The sequence below is a fragment of the Epinephelus moara genome, chromosome 12, assembly GCF_006386435.1.
Source record: "Epinephelus moara isolate mb chromosome 12, YSFRI_EMoa_1.0, whole genome shotgun sequence".
NCBI lineage: Eukaryota > Metazoa > Chordata > Actinopteri > Perciformes > Serranidae > Epinephelus > Epinephelus moara.
The window spans coordinates 39,949,539-39,968,421 of NC_065517.1; the positions used below are offsets into that span (position 1 = coordinate 39,949,539).

General features: G+C 43.0%; 1 protein-coding gene across 1 annotated transcript; it reads right to left on the reverse strand.

Annotated features, from left to right (window-relative positions):
* Nucleotides 1-14,878: 14,878 nt before the first annotated feature.
* Nucleotides 14,879-17,515, reverse strand: arf6a (ADP-ribosylation factor 6a). The gene is made up of 2 exons (XM_050057547.1): nt 17,359-17,515; nt 14,879-17,228 (listed from the first exon to the last, which is right to left on the reverse strand). Exon 2 carries the CDS (start codon nt 16,503-16,505, stop codon nt 15,978-15,980), a length of 528 nt encoding a protein of 175 aa, XP_049913504.1. The 5' UTR covers nt 16,506-17,228; nt 17,359-17,515; the 3' UTR covers nt 14,879-15,977.
* Between the last annotated feature and the right edge of the window lie 1,368 nt (nt 17,516-18,883).

Sequence of the window (18,883 nt, forward strand, 5' to 3'; positions counted from 1 at the left end):
ATCCAATCAGCACCAAGTAAACCCCAAGCCCCAGCCAGGAGTTTTTCGGGGCCGTTCTGAGTACCTACTCCGAGGCAGGGACTTGTTTAGCCCCTGTAAAAGTTCCGGAACTCTGTCCTTCGGGGGTGGTTCCTGCGGTGGAGACACGCACCAACGACCCCGGCCCCGTAAAATTACCCCTAAGTTCCTGCGGTGAAAACGGGCCTATTGTTCAGGAGGTTTTTACCGGGAGCTGAATTATCCACAGAGGTCTCTTCCTCTTGAACACCCCCCCACCCACCCACCCACCCAAAAAAGACAGGTGATTTACACAGGTAAAAACACTGAATAAAATTCAGATTAGTGCGTCTGTGTGAATATCAGGGTAATCGCCGTTAAGTGTAGCTAAGGCTTGATAGCTGCTATTTTACCGGGGGGTCTTAAGTTGCCTGTGACTGGTATAGATGGAGGGTTTTTGTGTATCCTGCAGCTGTCCACGATCAAAATCCAGTTTGGGTTGTTTAGCCAGTGCAGGGCTACAGCCGCCCTCTGCAGCTGAGGAGGGCTCACCTTTGGTGGGGTGTATTTCCTGGAGCTTTATGTTGTTGTGTTGTCGGTCGTAGTAGCCAAGGTATTTCAGACCAGAGGTTTTAAGGTGTGTTTTTCATAGTGGAAAGAGTTTTAGTCTGACTACCTGCAGCAACAGTGTTCTTGTCATTCTTCCTCCCAACAAAATCAAACTAATGGGAATATTTCCAGCTGCTAAGGTAAGAGTCTCCAACTAGCTTGCTGCTTTGTGACGTGCGTGCACAGCGCAAGGATTACTAAAATGAGTCCACTGATGTGACTGTTGTATTTGATGTCAGTAGTGATGCGATAACAAAAGTAATGATGTAACGCGTTGTTTGGTTTTTGGTGTAATTGTAATGTTACACAACACTGTAGACGGGGCCACGAGCCCGGCCCCTGCTAATGTGTGCTTACCTTTTTTCTGATCCAGATGTTCAGTTATCCCCAGAGGTGTCTCTCTCTCCAAAACAAATAAACCCGGTCAGTCTTTTAATGATGCTGTCGTCACGGGGGGCTGCTAACTACAGTGACCACTTGGAAAACACGAGTGTCCCTATCTAGAGCAAGTGTTTGTTTTGTCCGTTCTGGGCTACTGTAGAAACATGGCGGTGCAACATGGCATTCTCCATAGACCAGGACCTGTTCACTGCCTATGAGGATATAACGGCTCATTCCAAGGCAGGGTTGGGCAACCTGTGGCGCAGGGGCCACATGCGGCTCTTTGGCCCTCGAGTGGCTCCCTGTGGCTTTGACAAAAAAATTATGTGGAAATGAATAACGGTTATTTTTCAACATTTTAAGAGTGTCGCTGTAGCCCGAAAGTCATCCTTACATTTTCGAATTATATAAATGTGTATATAAACTGAAAATAAAAATGTTTTAGCATCTTGTCAACTGTGTGCGTCATATGTCTACAGCCTGGCGCGCTTTCCTAAAATTTGCCAAATCTCAATATCGATGGCTGGTCTTGAGTCTTCTCAGTGAGGCTAGCTCAAGCTTAAGTTCCGAATAATCATCTATAGCCCACTGCAGAGTAGCTACTTTGTTGTAAAACCTATGAATGAATGCTTGTTTAAAACTAATTGGAATGTACTTTAACGTCAGCATCATTGGTCGGAGCGAGAATGTGTTGGCCGTCACTATCAGGCCCAAATATGTACTGCGGCTCCAGATAGAGTTTTCAAAATTTTCTTTGGCCATAAAAATAGCTCTTTTGATAGTAAAGGTTGCTGACTGCTGTTCTAAAGTAATGAAAACACGAAGACTCTTATTTTACACTAAAGCAAACATACTTATTATATTAAATTTCTGCCATTATATCCCCTTAACCCTACACACCAGCCCTTTTCAAGATGGAGACAGATAAAGTAAGTAAGAGACGGGAGTCAAGACAGTCAATGTAGACCGCTTAGATGTGCCACAGCCATCTGCTGCTGAGCCTTTGTCAATGTTGCCATAGAGACAAGAGCAAACAAAGAAAAGGTATTTCTGTCATTTAGCAGCCCTGTCTCCTGTTTGTAGTTTCAGCTGAGATGGACCTGTGAAACAGAAGCTGAGACTTCTGGATATCACACACCAAACAGAGCAGCAAGAGTTTTTAATTCACTTAAATGCATGCTGGTGTGAGCGCATGAGGCCAGGCTTAGAACAAAATAGAGAGTGTCCTACCTGAGATGTACAAGTGCACACACGCCTGCTGTGTGTGTATGTGTGTGTGTGTGTGTGTGTGTGAGAGACACATCACACTCTCTGTACTCGAGGAGGAGGCAGACTCCGATGTAGAGCAGGCATGATGGTGCAGATGGCTCAGCATATTCCCATCCTCAGACTCAACAGGCTCTGCTTGTGATTCTGGCTCCCTGCAGAACAGACTAATTGCACACACAAGCAGGTTTGTTGCAAAACACTGAAAATGAGTGGCGTTATAAACTGACTGTGTACACTGTACATAACAGCTTTAATACACCGTCGTACACACACACACACACACACACACACACACAGTAGGTGCAGTTTCAGTAGGTTTTCAATATGTGCTGATTTTAGGACAGTTTGATTGCACGTATTCAATTTTGACATTGAACAAGACGAGAGAAGATCATGTGAGATCACGTGTGAAGCAAGAGATAAGGAAGTCATTTATGGACCTCACAGAAACGACGTCTGAGCCAAATCACAGTCACATATAGACCAAATAAATCTGCCGCACATGCTGCACAACACTGACCTTTGCTGTCAGCTGGTTAGAGCACAACACTTTATGTACTCCAGTATTTCACTTTGAATGGATTATTGATTATGTCCCATCACAATATGGAGGAATAACTGAATACTTGCGAGGACAACTGTACCGTCATGGGCAGATTATGACACAGTGGGCCCCTGGGCACAGATATGCAGGAGGCCCCAACACCTCTCCTATAAGACACACAGACTGTGTGGTGTTTTCCTCTTTTTGTTGTTGTTTTGTGTCTCTTTGTAGTCATGTTTTGTCTCTTTGAGGTAATTATGTGTAGTTATTTTGTGTCTTCTTGTGGTTGTGTTTGTGTTCTTTTTAGTCATTGTGTGTCTCTTTGTAGTCATTTTATGTCTGTGGTCTGTGTCTCTGAGGTAATTAGGTGTTTTTTGTCATTTTGTGTCTCTTTGTTGTTGTTTTGTGTCTTTGAGGCAATTTTGTGTATTTTTTAGTTGTTTTGTTGCTTATTGTGAATGTGTTGAGTTATCTATAGTTGTTTTTTGTCCTTGTGGTAATTTTGTGTCTTTTTTGGTCCTTTTGTGTCTCTTTACAGTCATTTTTGTCTCTTTGTAGCTGTTTTGTGGGGGTTTTTTGGTCACTCTGTGTCTCTTTGTGGTTGTAATGTGTCTTTTTGTAGTCGTTCTGTGTCTCTTTGTGGTTGTTTTGTGTCTTTTTGTGGTTGTGTTGTGTCTTTTTTGGATCATTTCGCATCTCTTTGGAGTCGCTATTTGTCTCTTTGTAGCCGTTTTATGTCTCTGTGGTCTAGGTCTCTCTATATAATTAATATATCTATTAATTTAGTCATTTAGTCAGTTCTTTGCAGTTGTTTTGCGTCTCTGTGGTAATTCTGTGTCTTTTTTTGGTCCTTTTGTGTCTCTTTGTGAGTTTATTGTGACTCTTAGTGCACGGTTGTTTTTTGTCCCTGCTGTAATTTTGTGTCTTTTTTTGGTTGTGGTTGTTTTCCCTGTTTTTGCAATTCTTTGTATCTCTTTATGGTCATTTTGAGTCCCCTCCTGGTCTGTAATTGTTAATGTGAGTGACATTTAGCAGGTGAAGGCTGAGGGGCCCTGGGGCCTGTGCCTGGTAGGCCTGTTCAGTAATCCATTCATTCGTACTGTGAAACACCTACAAACAGAAATCGTTAAAGAAACAGGAAACATTTTCCCAGCGTGGGACATGAAACTACACTTCTATGTTATCAGACCTTTCAGTAGGCGGCTGCAGCTCAGTTTAAACACTGACTAGTGAGCTGAGACGTTCCTCTCTGATTGCCTTCAGCACACTGAGTCCCTTCACAAATCATTGAGCTCTACAGAGCACCTGCCAGCAACCTGCCATACATGTACATGACCCAAGCACACAGGCCACGCACACAGCTGCTGGTGTGAGTGCCTTACACGAAAGCAGATGGCTCTTCAGACGGGTCATTAATAAGAGCCGGTGGGGAGGCTGTGTGTGGTGGGTTATTTTTGGACGCAGTGTTGTGTGTTATTTCGGGATGAAAGTTGTATTGGTGACTCTATTTCTGTGTTTGTGTAAGTGGGAGGTTGCCAACAGGCAGCGGAGAGAAAGAGAGCGACATTTGGAGTAATTGGCTCCCTGTTCTGTCTGACAATATTCCTCAGCAGACCTATTAATAATTACACAACGTGTGAATGGCAGCCTTTGACCTGCACCACAGGTTTTTATCACCACAACAGCTTTTAAAGAATGTGTTAAGGTATTGTGACACTTGTTGTTTTAGTACCACTCAAGATGAAGTAACAGAGGGGAATTAACTGAGAAGTACACTCATATAAATAATGTTCATTCCACTCCTCTTGGCCAAACTCATAATAAAGTCCTCGGGTTTATGCATCATGCTTGTGTTTCTCAGCAGAAAGTCAGTCCAGGTAATTACAGTGCTCTTAACCAGACACATACTTTACTTTAACCCTGCTTCATTTCAAACCCAGGCAGACACGTCTATTGTGCCTCTATCCTGTTAATCGTTTTTTTTATCTCAATGCGTCCATCTGTCACTGTGGTGTGCCATGTGTCACACAGGAAGGTTGCAGTTTATGTCACTTCCTGTCACATGTGAAAACACAACTCCAACTCTACCCATCAGTTCAGGTGTTTATCTATAGTGAAAAAAGTTTCTCTGTAATTAGAAAACCGTGTAGCTTCCTGTTATTTGTTTCAGATAGTTTTTATCTGCTGAAGCTTCAGGGCAAAGAGTCATATTTTCACTAAAAGATTATATAGATTATATTATAATATCCTATACGAATATGCAATGAATGAACACACAGACCTGAGTACACTTTGATACTAGAGCTAGCAGTAGCAGTAATAATGGTGGCAATTTGTTACGTTTCTTTGTGACTCAGATTACATTTGCTAATGATTATTATGTATTGATGGGACACTTTAAAGCTCCAGTGTGTAAGATTTAGGGGGATTTAGTGGCATCTAATGGTGAGGACTACAGATTGCAACCAGCTGAAACTTCTCTAAGTTAGAATTCCTTCAGTGTTCATTGTTCAGGAGGTTTTTAAATGGGAGCCGAGTTATCTGCAGAGGTCTCCTCCTCTCTGGAGTTAACGGATCTGGTTATTTAAAATCAGTGTTTTTCTGATGCTCTTGCCGTAGAAGGGCTGCTAGCTGCGGTGGACGACGCAAAAATGCCACAGATTGTGAAAATAGTGAATGTAGCTACCCTGACGTGACCCGTTGGTTTGCAAAATCCCGTTTTTAAGCCTCGAGTTTGGCATTTCGGCCTTAGCCATCTTGGGTTTTTGGAGCCAGAAATAACCATATTTGGATGAGAACCTGGCGCTGTGAAGGAGCGAGAGGTAGATCTGACTGAGAAGCCGGGACACTATCGGCAGACAATCCGTCACTCAAAGCTGACAACCCTTAATTATGTTTAACTTTGGGCCTTTATGAAATGTAATTGGATGAGTTTTATAATAATTCACCCCCTGTGCAGTTGAAATGTTGAAATTAGCTATAGAGACGGCTGCGGCTCAGAGGTAGAGCGGGTCATCCATTAATCGGAAGATTGGCTCCTCCAGTCTGCATGTCGAAGTATCCTTGGGCAAAATACTGAACTCCAAATTGCTCCTGGTGGCTGTTCCATTAGCGTTTGACAGTGTGTGAATGGTGACTGAGTAGCAGGTGGCACCGTGTACGGTAGCCTCGGCCACCAGTGTGTGAATGTGTGAATGTGTGAATGTGACGTAGTATAAAAGCGCTTTGAGTGGTCGGAAGACTAGAAGGACGCTATACAAGTGCAGTCCGCTCACCAAGACATGTTTATTTCTACTGTAAAGTTGCATTTTGACATGGGGGTCTATGGGGATTTACTCGCTTCTGGAGCCAGCCTCAAGTGGTCATTAGAGGAATTTTTGGCATTTACTTGGTAGCTTCATTTTTCAGCCCTGGAGGTTGCTGCTTGGAAAATGGCCCGATCTATAGCCAGTGTTTGGTTGTGCATTCTGGGCTACTGTAGAAACATGGCGGTGCAACATGGCGATCCTCATAGACGAGGACCCGCCCGCTATTGTAGATTTAAACAGCTCAGGGAAAACACAACAATTCTTATTTTCAGGTGATTATACACTAAAGAAAACATACTTATTACATTTAATTTCTGCCTATATATCTATCTATATATATAGATATATATATCCCCTAAATCCTACTCACTGGACCTTAAAGCATATTTGAATATATTATACTGTCTGAGTTCAGTTTACAGACATTGTGGCCCATGGAAGTCATGATTGGTGTGTAGAATAAGATAAGACAATGATCAAAACTGCACTAATGATGTTAAAAGTGTAGATTATTGTGAGCAGACCTCAGCCATGCAAAGTGAAAATCTGTGTATCAGGCCTGAGGTTATTTGTTTACACTGTTGTATGCAAACATAAGGCCTCTCCACCTGCTCCTCTTTTACATTTTTCAAGACTGTGGTAAAGAAGTGTCTCTGAAAGATGTGAGAAAGCAATACTCTCAATGCACAGCCTCCATTAATTACATCTGCGAGGCTGAATCATTACTGCCGCACACATCCCTCCCACTGCACAACTTCTCAGCCAAATGCAAACACAGGCCTCGGGCTCCCTGTAATTATTAGCACATTGTCCGAGGCGGAGGGAAACGCAATGTGTGAGAGATTCTGAGGAGCTTACAACTGCCTGGAAGCTGAATGTCACTCTGCACGCTGCTTTTACGACACTGTTTAAACGGGCTCCATGACAACCGAGACACTGAGACTTTCTGAGCCGTAGCTCCGGCCCGTCCAGCCAGTCCCAAAGTCCCTTTGTGTGCGTGTCAATAGTGGATGTTGTTGGACAGGAAATGCCTGTGAAGATAATCATTCAATCAAAAGACAGTGTCTTTTTTTTTAAATGAGGAAAAACAAAAGCTGTCCGAGGGTGAATCTGATCCTCGATGAGCTGGACAAGAATTGGCTGGATAAAGATTAGGCAGAGGGGTGTGTTCGAGGAGCACGGGATTTTTTTGGTCCTGTTGCCCTTGGCAACCCAAGGATGCACTGTCCTGGGCTGGTAAACCCCCAGAGGTATTAAAGGCTGAGGATGTGACAGTAAGTAAATGATTATAAAGTAAGTTATAAAAGTGCCAAGACTGGAAACACAAGGTGTGCAGGTGATGAGCAGTGATTAGTTTGAAGCTTTTCTAATGAATTTCCAATTTCATAGACAAAGTCACAGCTGCAGCCTTTGTGTACTTTACATGCAAATCCCAAAACCGGTTCAGACAGTTACTGATGAACATAAAGCTTTGAAAGACTTCAGATTATGATAGCTTTCTCTATGTTATGTTGCATAAAGTAAAAGTTCAACATGTTTTACAAAACACACTTATTTAGTTTCCGACAAACAGTTACATGAGAGGTCTGAGGCCACTTTGATGTCTGTCCGTTAAATATGAAGCTACAGCCTGCAGCCGGTTAGCTTAGCTTAGCACAGAGACTGGAAACAGAGGGAAACAGTTAGCCTGGCTCTGTTCAAAGGTAACAAAATCTGCCACGCAGCACCTCTAACACTCCTTATTAACACATCCCTCTCTATATATGATGATATTATACGATATTTGACTTCAGGAGGTTTTTGTGCCTTAAAATTCGGCCGTATATAGCGTGTTCACCAGAAGAGTCCATTTAAACGCCCTCCTCTTGTGGTATTCATGACCTCGTAAGTTGAAATCTTTTAAACGCTTAGAGTTCACGAGTTGAGACAATAGAATAGAGTATTTCTTCCTAACTTTATGTACAAGGAAAATGTTGATATTTCACTTGGGCTCATCTTTTATGTTCTCTGTCACTGTGCCTGTGCATTTACTGCTTCATGGCAGCTTGCTTCGGTGGCTTCTAGAGGCTGACAGTAGCGTCCATGTTGCCGTTGCATAGCGGTGGTGGTCATACGACTAACCACTTAAACACCAAGCATATTACTTGTAACAACAAGCTCATCAGCTCCATTTGACAGCAGCCTTGTACTGCGCTCACACAGACTGACACCTGGCTGCTTGTTGCTGCAGACGAGTATGACACACTGCTGGCCTCAGCTTTTTCCAGCGCTCAAATGATGTGGCGAAGTTTTGTTTGTAACCTTACCGTGTTATTTAGCCCAGATAGCTGATGCTATGCTAGCTTTGTGTGCATACAGGGATGCAATGGGATAGCAAAATGTATGTTAAATGCATTTTTTTGACCAAATACAAAATTTAGATGATGTTCAGTCAGAGTGCTTTGTGGCAAGTAGCAGTCACACAAGCCTGTGACAATAGCTACGTTTACAAGCGCTTGAGCAACACTTTAATGGCGACTCGCAGTATGCTGACGCTATGTCACTTGTAGCGTGAACACAGCATAAGTATATGGTTATACCTTGGTCTGGAGCAGTTGTCAGGGAATCAGTGGAGACACCAGGAAGTTAGTGTTCCCGGCAAAAAATAGTCCGACACATACCCGCCAATGAAACTTTATTTGGGCAAATTAAACAAACAAGATATAACCTGTCAACTTGTGATCTTTAGAGGTGCTGGAAGGCCGGTAGCTAACCGGCTGCTGGCTGTAGCTTTGTATTGAACAGACAGAAACATTATCTTTTCATTTTACATAAGAAGATCAGGGCCACATGCAAAATTATTTGTGTTTAACCAAAGTTATATTCATGTCAATGTGTTTACATGTGGCCCTAATTGTGTTCCGTATCATCTAACTCTCTACCAAGAAGCGAATAAGTGTATTTCCCAAAGTGTCGAACTGTTCCTTTAATATCAAATAATTACATAGTGAATGTAATGAGAAGTATTCCAACATTAATGACTGTAAAACGTGACTGCAGTTAACATACTAGGCTTGGTTGTAGGAGCTCCATGCATTGCAATGATGTTTTCTAAATCATAAACTTGTGTCTCTCTGTTCACTTTTCATTCCACAGATTCTGCACATATCTACTCCAGCCTTCAAACACACACACACACACACACACACACACACACACACTTACACACATTTTGTACAAAAGCTTGAGGGTCAAACACACACTGAGTCTCTGACTCTTTAAGTAAAGTGAGCATACTGTCTTTAAAGTCCCCAGCTCTGTGGAAACAACTGTGGGCAGAGACAGGGAACGTCCGCCTGAGGTGTGAGAAGAGCAACGATGAGAAGTTTGTCTGTTTGACTCACTAGATCTCAAGTTATGTGCGGTTGTAGTTAACATAAATACAATCAGCTTGTACTGCATTTAGCACACATTATTTACAGCTGGCTCAGCACCAGGCTAAAAGGTGAGTATTTCCTAGAGAGCATGTTAGAGGCATTTTTCTGTGTCATATTTCATTAAATATGAGTTCACGAGCAGCAGCTGACGCTTTCATGTTGAAATGCACATTGTCCGTCTGTGACAGTTTCCTCGCTTGCTGATCGAAGAACTGAGGTGAGATTAAAATCAAAGAGCCTGAGTAAACAAATGACAGAGGAACTGCCAATGAGCTCCATCTGAAAGTATTGTTTGAAACCTCCCCCCTTCAAAAAGGCGTACAATAGTCCAGTCCACCCCCACCCAGCAGCGCACAATGGCAGCGCTGGGAGCTAAAGCCGAACGAAAGCGAAGCAGGTCTGCTCAGGCTTTCATTCAAATCCAACACTTCCGTAGTAAGCTTTCACTGGGAGACTGGTGACAGGAAACACGTTGCGAGTGAATCACATCTGAAGTCCTGATGTGACTGATGATGATGAGGAGGAACTGAAAGAAATGTGTCATGGTCTCAGTGAGGTTGCAGGGTAAATGAGCAGTTTCAGGGTAGTATGAGCAGCAGCTGACTTTTTTCCTTGACAAAAATTCAGTTAAACAGACCTGGTTAAGTAAGAGTGACAAACTCTTAAATCGTGTCCTTTAACTGAGGGCCACAGGTGAGCCTGACAGCATTTGACACCAGCCAAAGTGTGCAACTGCATCTGCCGCTGAGAGCAGTGACAGCTGTACAAAAGGCCTCTGACATGTGCAGCGTGATTCACCGGCTCAACGCTGATGTAACATCGGGGGCTGTTTCAGACTGTTCTCTCTTTCCATATTTCCTCTCCTGAGCGATGAAAAAAAAAAGAGTTTTACTCTGGAATTTCCACATGCACAGTGGAAGTCATGAATGGAAAGTCATAAGTAAACAAGATCATACTTGACACTGCAGAGGCACTGCCCTCAACTGTTCAAATAAAGTGGTTTCGTTACAATAGTGTGCTGTGAAAATGCAGGAAATTCCTGCCAGTGCAGCCTCTATAATCCCCCCTCCGAAAAAAAAACCTTTTACTGGAAAGTGAGCAGTTTCAGGAGAGATAAAAGGCTGTGGCATTTGTGCATCCATCTCGGTTTAACTTTCTGTCCCTGTCCTTCATGCTGGACACGTCACATACCTGCTGCTGCTTTCAACACAGCAACAGGTCAAACTTCAAATCAGCAGCCACAGAGCAAACACCATGAGCAAACAGCGAGAAAACAGAGATAGAGAGCGAGCATTCCTGCACAGGAATCCCTGGACTGTGACTCTCCTGAACACTGCGACAGTCACATGTTAGAAAAAACATTTAATACTTTAAAAATGTGACATTTTCAGGACGGTCGATAGACGTGATTGCTCCGCACGGTCAGATATAGAGAATGCTACCTGTGTGTGTTTATTTTTAACTTCACACTTACTGTATTTGCTCTCCGACAGGCGTGCCACACCTAAACCACCAATTTCCATGGCAACTCTTTTCTACTTTTCAAGCGTTTCCTGACTTCACAAAGTGATGTCACCACCCGCAATTCACACTTGCCTGTTTTGATGCATGTAGAGGGGAAGCTGACCTTAGACACACAGCTATTTTCCGTCTTCTTATTTCCTGAAAACCTGTGAAACTCTGAGCAGTGATATACAGTCAGTGGTTAAAGCAAGATAAAAAAGGAACAGCCTCAAAATTGTGGCCTGATCTTGAGTAGCACCCCTACGAATGGGTGAAGGGGGGCATGACCTGCCTGATACAATTGCTCAAACCCCTGGAAAAAATAATTGGTGGCTGATATTACTGTCTTTCAGAGGCTGTGGCTAACTTGCAGAACTAGACAATCTAATACATCCATTGGTGATGTTGATCACGTTGGCATAGCTTGTCTGAACGGAGGCTAAGTAGTGCTCCAGAGTTAGGCTAGAATTTTAGCGAGAGAACAACTGCCATGGCCATTTTCAAAGGCTTGGCTTGTTCCCACTAAATGCTTTGTTCCTTACAATCAATATACGTCCTTAAAGAGGCAACAGACAGCATCTTTTCCTAAATATATCATTATGAAAATAATGTGGGTTGCACAGGGTAGTGGCCACAGTAAAATCAGACTATCAGCGTTTACATAGGTTACTTAGTGCCTCTGCAATCTTTGCAATAAGCTTCTGCCACCGGGGGTGAAATTTTGCAGAAAAAATCTGCATCATGTATCGCGAAATTGGTCGGTCAGCCAATCAGGGACTGGAGCTGGTCCTTATGAGGAGTTGGGCATGAGATAGTTGAGTCACGAGCACAATGGCAGACGGACAAAGTTTGGAGACAAGTGAAAAACGGCCTAGCGAAAGAAAAGGAGCTCCTCTGTGTGAGGAGGCAAAGAAGAGCAAAAAGGAGAGTGATAAAAGAAGAGGAAAAACAAGAGTAAACCTCAGTCAGGCGTTCAAGAGATGGAGGGAGCTCCGTGACCAAAGAGGCTTCAAAACCCATGTCCAGCTAGCTTTCTTTCTAATGGATCAGTAAGTAACACGGCTAAATGTTAGCTAGACCAGAGAGGACTGTACTGTACTGGCTGCTAGTTCATTCCTAGCTGGCCAGCATCGCAAATCGCCGCAACCAGGGAGCGGGTAGCGAGTGTTGGTCGGCTGACATCCTGGTTGCCATTCTACGGTAGCCCTCGGACAGTGATACCCCTCTCCCTTCCTTCTGTTCTCTTCTCACGGAGGCAGCTATCCACGGACATCGCCCAGCTAAGTTACGCCCAGCTAAGTGAACACTGGACTTTGTTTCCCATTCAATTTGAGCTCCAATTGGTCGTTGCGACAACACCACTGACGCTAGGTGGCGCCAAGCTAAAAAAAAACTAATCCTATCTGTTGCCTCTTTAAGTAATAGCTGTGTATTTGTCTTTTTAAGGAAGGCGACGAGTGGGGAGTGCGGGATCTGTGACACTCAGCTGTTGCTGCCATTCAGTGCAGCGCTACAGGACCGTCTCTGTGAGCTACTCTCATCCTGCTCTGCCTGGTTAGCATGAGCTAACACAGCAGCAGTGGCTAGCATCCAACGCTGAGCCTTTAAACAATCTCAGCAACCTATCACCAACATCGAAATGGCTCAGCTCTGTCATTCAACCCGTCAATAACCACTGGGTAACGTTGGTCATGTGATGCTACGATGCGTGCGTGTGAGAGAAAGCAACATTTTGCCCGCAGCTGTACAATGAAATGAGGTTTCACCCGTTTAAATTAGTCAAATTTGTTGTAAAGTTGCTGTGATTGGACAAAATTGCAAGCTCGTGCAGAACTCACCGAGATCGGCTAAATTTGCTTTAATTGTTGCGACTGCAACATCCTGGAGGTGCTGGATAATGAATTGCCGAACATGTACAAATACATAACACATCAAAACAGGATTGTTGTGAAACTCAGAACTTTGACTTCTAATTTTACAGCTAATATAACTAATTATCTGATGAGCAAAGACTAACACCAGTACATTTAAAGTATCTTATTATGCGATTCCTTAACTCTCCATACTGACATTAGCCCCTTTTACACTGCCTCTTCAAGGTAGGAACTTCACGCTCTTATGCCACGACGCTGCTTGGCATAAAATGTACGATTACTGAATGAGGGGACAGTTGTCTCACCTTTGTGCCAGCATTGGAGGCAGTAACAGCGCCGGAACAACTTCTGTATAAACGGGAGAGTGGTCGGAAAAGATCATGGGCGACACAGAGTGTTGAGTTTTGACATGTTACTGTATGTGTGTGACTTACTGCCGGGAGATTTAAACAGCAACTTGGTTTATTGATGGATACAGAATGATAGATCTCGTTGGTTCACTACAGACTTGATGTCCTATTTCGATATATTCTCATTGTAATACCTGTTATTATACTATATTATTATTATTATTATTATTATTATTATACCTAAATACTGCATGACACAATCAAAAGCTTATTACAATCTAAATGAACACACACCTTTTGTCTTCTTTACGCATGGCGTTGTCAACAATCTCCTTTTGTCATGCGCACCTTATGGCACCACACCTGGCATAAATAACTTGAGCCTGTATTCTAACACATAAATGAAATAAATATAAACATAGCCTTCACTTAGTTGACTGCCATATGCCATTTAAAATACACAGAAATGAAACTTAAATAATAGCAGAACCTATATGATGTCGTATCAACACTGAGATTTTTACCAAATATAAATATGTACTTAAGTGGCTTTTACAGAGTGTTATTGCCATTGTTACTGTTTAGAAAGCGCTGCCGACGCTGTTCTGTTACAAGTCCCGCCTGTCACGCCTCTTTTTCTTCTGTGATGCTGGCATACTATCTAAACTCACACTCAGGAGCGGCATGATGCTGCTGCTGTTTAGTTCTGTGCAAAAATACAAAGGCAGCGTCAAGAAGGGACTTCCTTGTGGCCCTATGGCACTATCTCTATGTATAAAGGGCAATAGTTTTCAACTCTACAGCAAATTCCTGAAATTCAGTTATGCCTTTTTGTTTTGGTGCAACACCCAAAGATTTATATTGGCCCCATCTGGTCATCACAATGAAAACTTTCTGAGGACGTCACTGCTGATCTCAATTCAGCCCCTGACGGTGACTCACAGGGCAAAACGCCAGGCTGGCGCAGACCTTTTCGTGAGGCTGTCACCCTAACCTCAGCAGTTACACAAGCATGAAGTAAGACACTGCTCTCATCAAGTTCTCAGTGACCCAGATTCACTCTTCTCATGAACAAGTTCTCACCAGAATGTACGTTTTTTATCATGACGACTGTTTAAATGTGTCATTTCCTGAAACTTTTAACACCACCCTTGTTGAAATACACAGATGTGGAGTTACCCATTACTAATATAGTACTAATATAGTACTCAGTGTGCTTTACGTTTGATGACTTCCAATCTTCTATGGTTCAAGATTTAGACAATACCTCTCTAATTTGCCTCCTTTGTTTGAAGATGTCAGAAGCCGCATGAGGAGTCGGCTCCTGGTCACCAGAGTGATACTTTAAGACCTGCAGCAAAGCGCGGTTTACCTGACAATCACTACTCTGAAACTAGAGCTCTCATCACTTATTCACAGCCGGTGACTCACACATGCACAGTGCAGAGAGCAAACAGACCGAGGCTCACCTCGCTCTCGCAGTGCGTTTCCAACCGGTCCCTCTTTCAAACTTTCTAACGCCCCTTAAACTCTCACTTCCTCCTTGTACGTGCTCGACTTCTTTTCAGAAGTGAAATATTAGTTTTGCTTGTAACGGTCGCAGATTGAAAAGGCGTCACTTCCGTACTGATCTGGATATATTTTTTTATTATTTCATCAGCATAGCAAAATAAAAAGGGAACAAAAATAAAACAGAGCAGATTCTATGAACTATTAACAGAGAGTTGGTGTGTGTCTGCAGGACCTGATTAATGATGATGGGTGACATGAAATAAAAAAAAAGGAGGGTTGCAGTCACTGAAGCACCTACACTGGAGATGGTGGTGGGGGGTTGGGGATTTCGTAAACACTTGCTGGGGTCCAAAAGTCAGTGACAGAAAATGTTGCACAGCCAGCTAGTTGGTAACCGCCCCCCTTTGCTCCCAAAGTGCAAACTCAGCAGTTGAGAACACCTTCTGCCGTAGTTACTGTCTGGATTTCGGGGCACCTGTAACCCGGGTCCCTTCTAAGGCAGCTGAAACTACAAATACTCAACAGTAATGGAAGCTCTGGGAGAAATAAAAGCGGCAGTAATAAGACTGGTGAAAACAGATTCAGACCCTGAAACAACAAAAATATATATCCATATCACAGTGTGTGTGTGTGAATATCCAGCGTCCACATAGTGTCTTTCAAACAAGTCGCCACATGATGGATGTGATCGCTGCACAGGAAATCACATGCCCTCAATCATCCCAGTACAATCAATTATGACTTCTTTTTTTTCATCGAGGTCCTAACATAGTCGTAATACACATTCTTACAAATTACAGAGGCAGTTTGAGCCATGAAACTGATATGCTGATGTAGGCAATGGTGTCTGGACTCTCCCATCCTTTGGATATGTAGCTGATGAGAATACTGAAGGAGAGCCGAGCAGGAGTAGAAAGTACAAGTGTGTCCCAAAAGTCCCGTAAAAGAAATTATATAAAAAACAGAAAGGAAAAGCTCAAAAGTTATTGTATATTTAAACTGATTATACAGAATGTGAACCAAAGCAAAAAGAAAGCTAGCAAAAAAATAAATTGTCTTTTGTTTAAATGAAATCTGGGGTTATATTGAAAAAGAAAAATATAATTGCTACTCTCTTTGATATACACTCAGCAGAGAGGTCAGGGTATTAATTGCTTCAGATTGCATTTTTTTTTCTCAGCTACTTTCAGTCTGGGCTGGTGATGGGACAAACATTAAGATTTGTAGTTTGAGGTAAGCCAGGTCAGGCCCTCGTATAGTCCATCCCCTGATGTCGCACACGAAGGCTGAACGTACCAATTCCTATCTCTGATCCGGGTCAGGCCCAGCTTCTCCTGGATCTCGTGGGGCTTCATGGCATCCAGGATGTCTTGTTTGTTGGCGAAGATCAGGATGATGGCGTCCCGCATCTCCCGGTCGTTGATGATCCGGTGGAGCTCCTGCTTGGCCTCGTCGATCCTGTCCCTGTCGGCACAGTCCACCACGAAAATGAGGCCCTGGGTGCCTGTGTAGTAATGTCTCCAGAGCGGCCGGATCTTGTCCTGCCCCCCTACATCCCACACGTTGAACTTCACATTCTTATAGGTGACGGTCTCCACGTTGAAGCCCACGGTGGGGATGGTGGTGACGGACTGTCCCAGCTTCAGCTTGTACAGGATGGTGGTTTTCCCAGCGGCATCGAGTCCAAGCATCAGTATTCTCATCTCCTTGTTGCCAAAGATCTTTGACAGCATCTTCCCCATCTTGTTTGCATAAATACCTCGTGAGGAGAGAAACACAACTTCTCTTATGAGAGAAAATTAAAACAGTTGCTTTGACTACAACTGAGTTTTACAGTGTCAGTGTGTGTGCTGGAAGCCCTCCACGTGATGGCAGCGGTGGGTCAATATTCAGAAAAAGGCGGTGACTTTCAAGTGTGTACAGTTGGATAACAGAGGACTACAATTAGCTGATGATCTGACCTGAGCGGGTGACTGTGAGCGTTCAATGGGAGCAGTGTGTGTGGAGCCCTCGCAGAATTGGGTGGGGATGTGTTTTCATGATCCACTGCCCTCCGATGTAAGAAGGAAAAATTACATCCCCTTGTTTCAAACTAGCCGATGAGCACAGACTTCAAAACCCACATTTCAAGTCTTTCCTCCCCTGTTAAAAAAAATCCACTTCCTGTCAGTTGAGCTGGATCTGATTCACAGAGTTTCTTTTTGGTTATTGTTTTGGGTTTTTTACAAAAAGCCTTCTATAAATCAGGCCCTGTCCAAGCCCGGGGTTCCCACTTCCTCCTTGGCTGCCGGCTGTCCACACTTGCCCTCAGCCAGCTCCAGTCGATGGATTTCACAGCACCGTGTTTCTCGTGTCAAACACACCCCGATGTGTGTGAGCTCTCAGTCCGTGTGTGTGCGCACCGGGACATCCAGAGCAAGAGCGCTCAAAAGGTCATTGATTCATCCGACTTTCTTCTCTTCCCCCTGTGACACAAGAGCGGTCCAGAGAAGGGAGGGGTGTTAGTACAGAGGACAACTTTGGATCCGAAAAATATTCTCCGTGCGCACAGAGGCGCGGAACAAAAGCAAAGAGGACAGAGAGCCGGGCACGTACCTGCGTCTGCAGCGATCATCCCCCGGTCCCCGGGCCGTTTCTCCCCTCTCTGGCCGCTCTCTGACTCTCTTCCTCCCTCTCTCTCTCCCTCTCCAGCCGTTCAGTCACAGCGGTGGCGGTGCTGTGTTACCGGAAAAGGTGCGGACCCAGATCAGCCGCCACTTCCTCTACACTGCTCACACACACTGCTGCTGCGTTCAGGGGCTCCTCAGAAGCTCCGACATCTGAAGACTCCGAGAAACATCCGATCATGAAAGGGCTGAAGTGCTTTTAAGAACTTTATCCCACACTGCTATGCTCTGCTTTATTGTAACCTACCTATTTATTGTATTATTTCCATCATAATATTATTATAATAATAGTTTCGTACAGCACAATGAGTATATATTGTATATTGTATATATTTCAGATTGTCTACTTTACTATTTTTATTATTTATTTTACTTTATTGTCTACTGTAATATTTTATTTATGTTAATGTCTACTTTAATATTCTATTTTATTCTATTTTATTCTAATGTCTACTTTAATATTTTATTTTATTTTATTTTATTTTAATGTCTACTTTAATATTTATTTTACTTATTTCATTGTCTATTTTAGTATTTTATTTATATCTTCATCTTTATCTCTTGTTTCCATTCATGCTGTATTTCTATTTCTACTTTGCACGGAGCATTGGAACAAAAACAATTTCCCCCCGGGGATTAATAAAGTATTCTGAATCTGAATCTGAATCTGAATAACCTAATGATGATGATGATAAAAAATTAAATAACAATAGTATTAATTAGTAGTGGTAGTATTTCTATTTTTGCAGATGATGTGGTTCTGTTGGCTTCATCACACCTGATTATTTCTGTCATAATATTATTATAATAATAGTTTCATACCACACAATAAGTATGACCAAATAATGACGATATGATAACAATAAAAATTAAGTAATGATAAGTAATAATAATCATAATATTATTACAATAATAGCACTGTCGCCTCACAGCAAGAGGGTTCCTGGTTCGATCCCAGGGGGGAGCCCTTCTGTGTGGAGTTTGCATGTGCACTCTAAATTGTCCGTAGGTGTGAATGTGAGTGTGAATGGTTGTCTGTCTCTATGTGTCAGCCCTGTGATAGTCTGGTGACCTGTCCAGAGTGTCAGCTGGGATAGGCCCCAGCCCCCCCGCAATCCTCAAGAGGATAAGCAGTTACAAAATAGATTAATTATTATTATTATTACTATTAATATTAGTATTTCTGCTTTTTGCAGATGATGTGGTTCTGCTGGCTTCATCACACCGTGACCTCCAGCATTTACTGATGCAGTTTGCAGCCGAGATTGCAGCAGTTAGGATGAGAGTCAGCAGCTCCAAGTCTGAGGCCATTGTTCTCTGCTGGAAACAGTGGATTGCCCCCTCTTGGTTGGGAAAGAGTTACTGCCTCAAGTGAGGCAAGGATCAATCAATCAATCAATCAATCAATCAATCAATCAATCAATCAATCAATTTTATTTATAAAGCCCACCCAA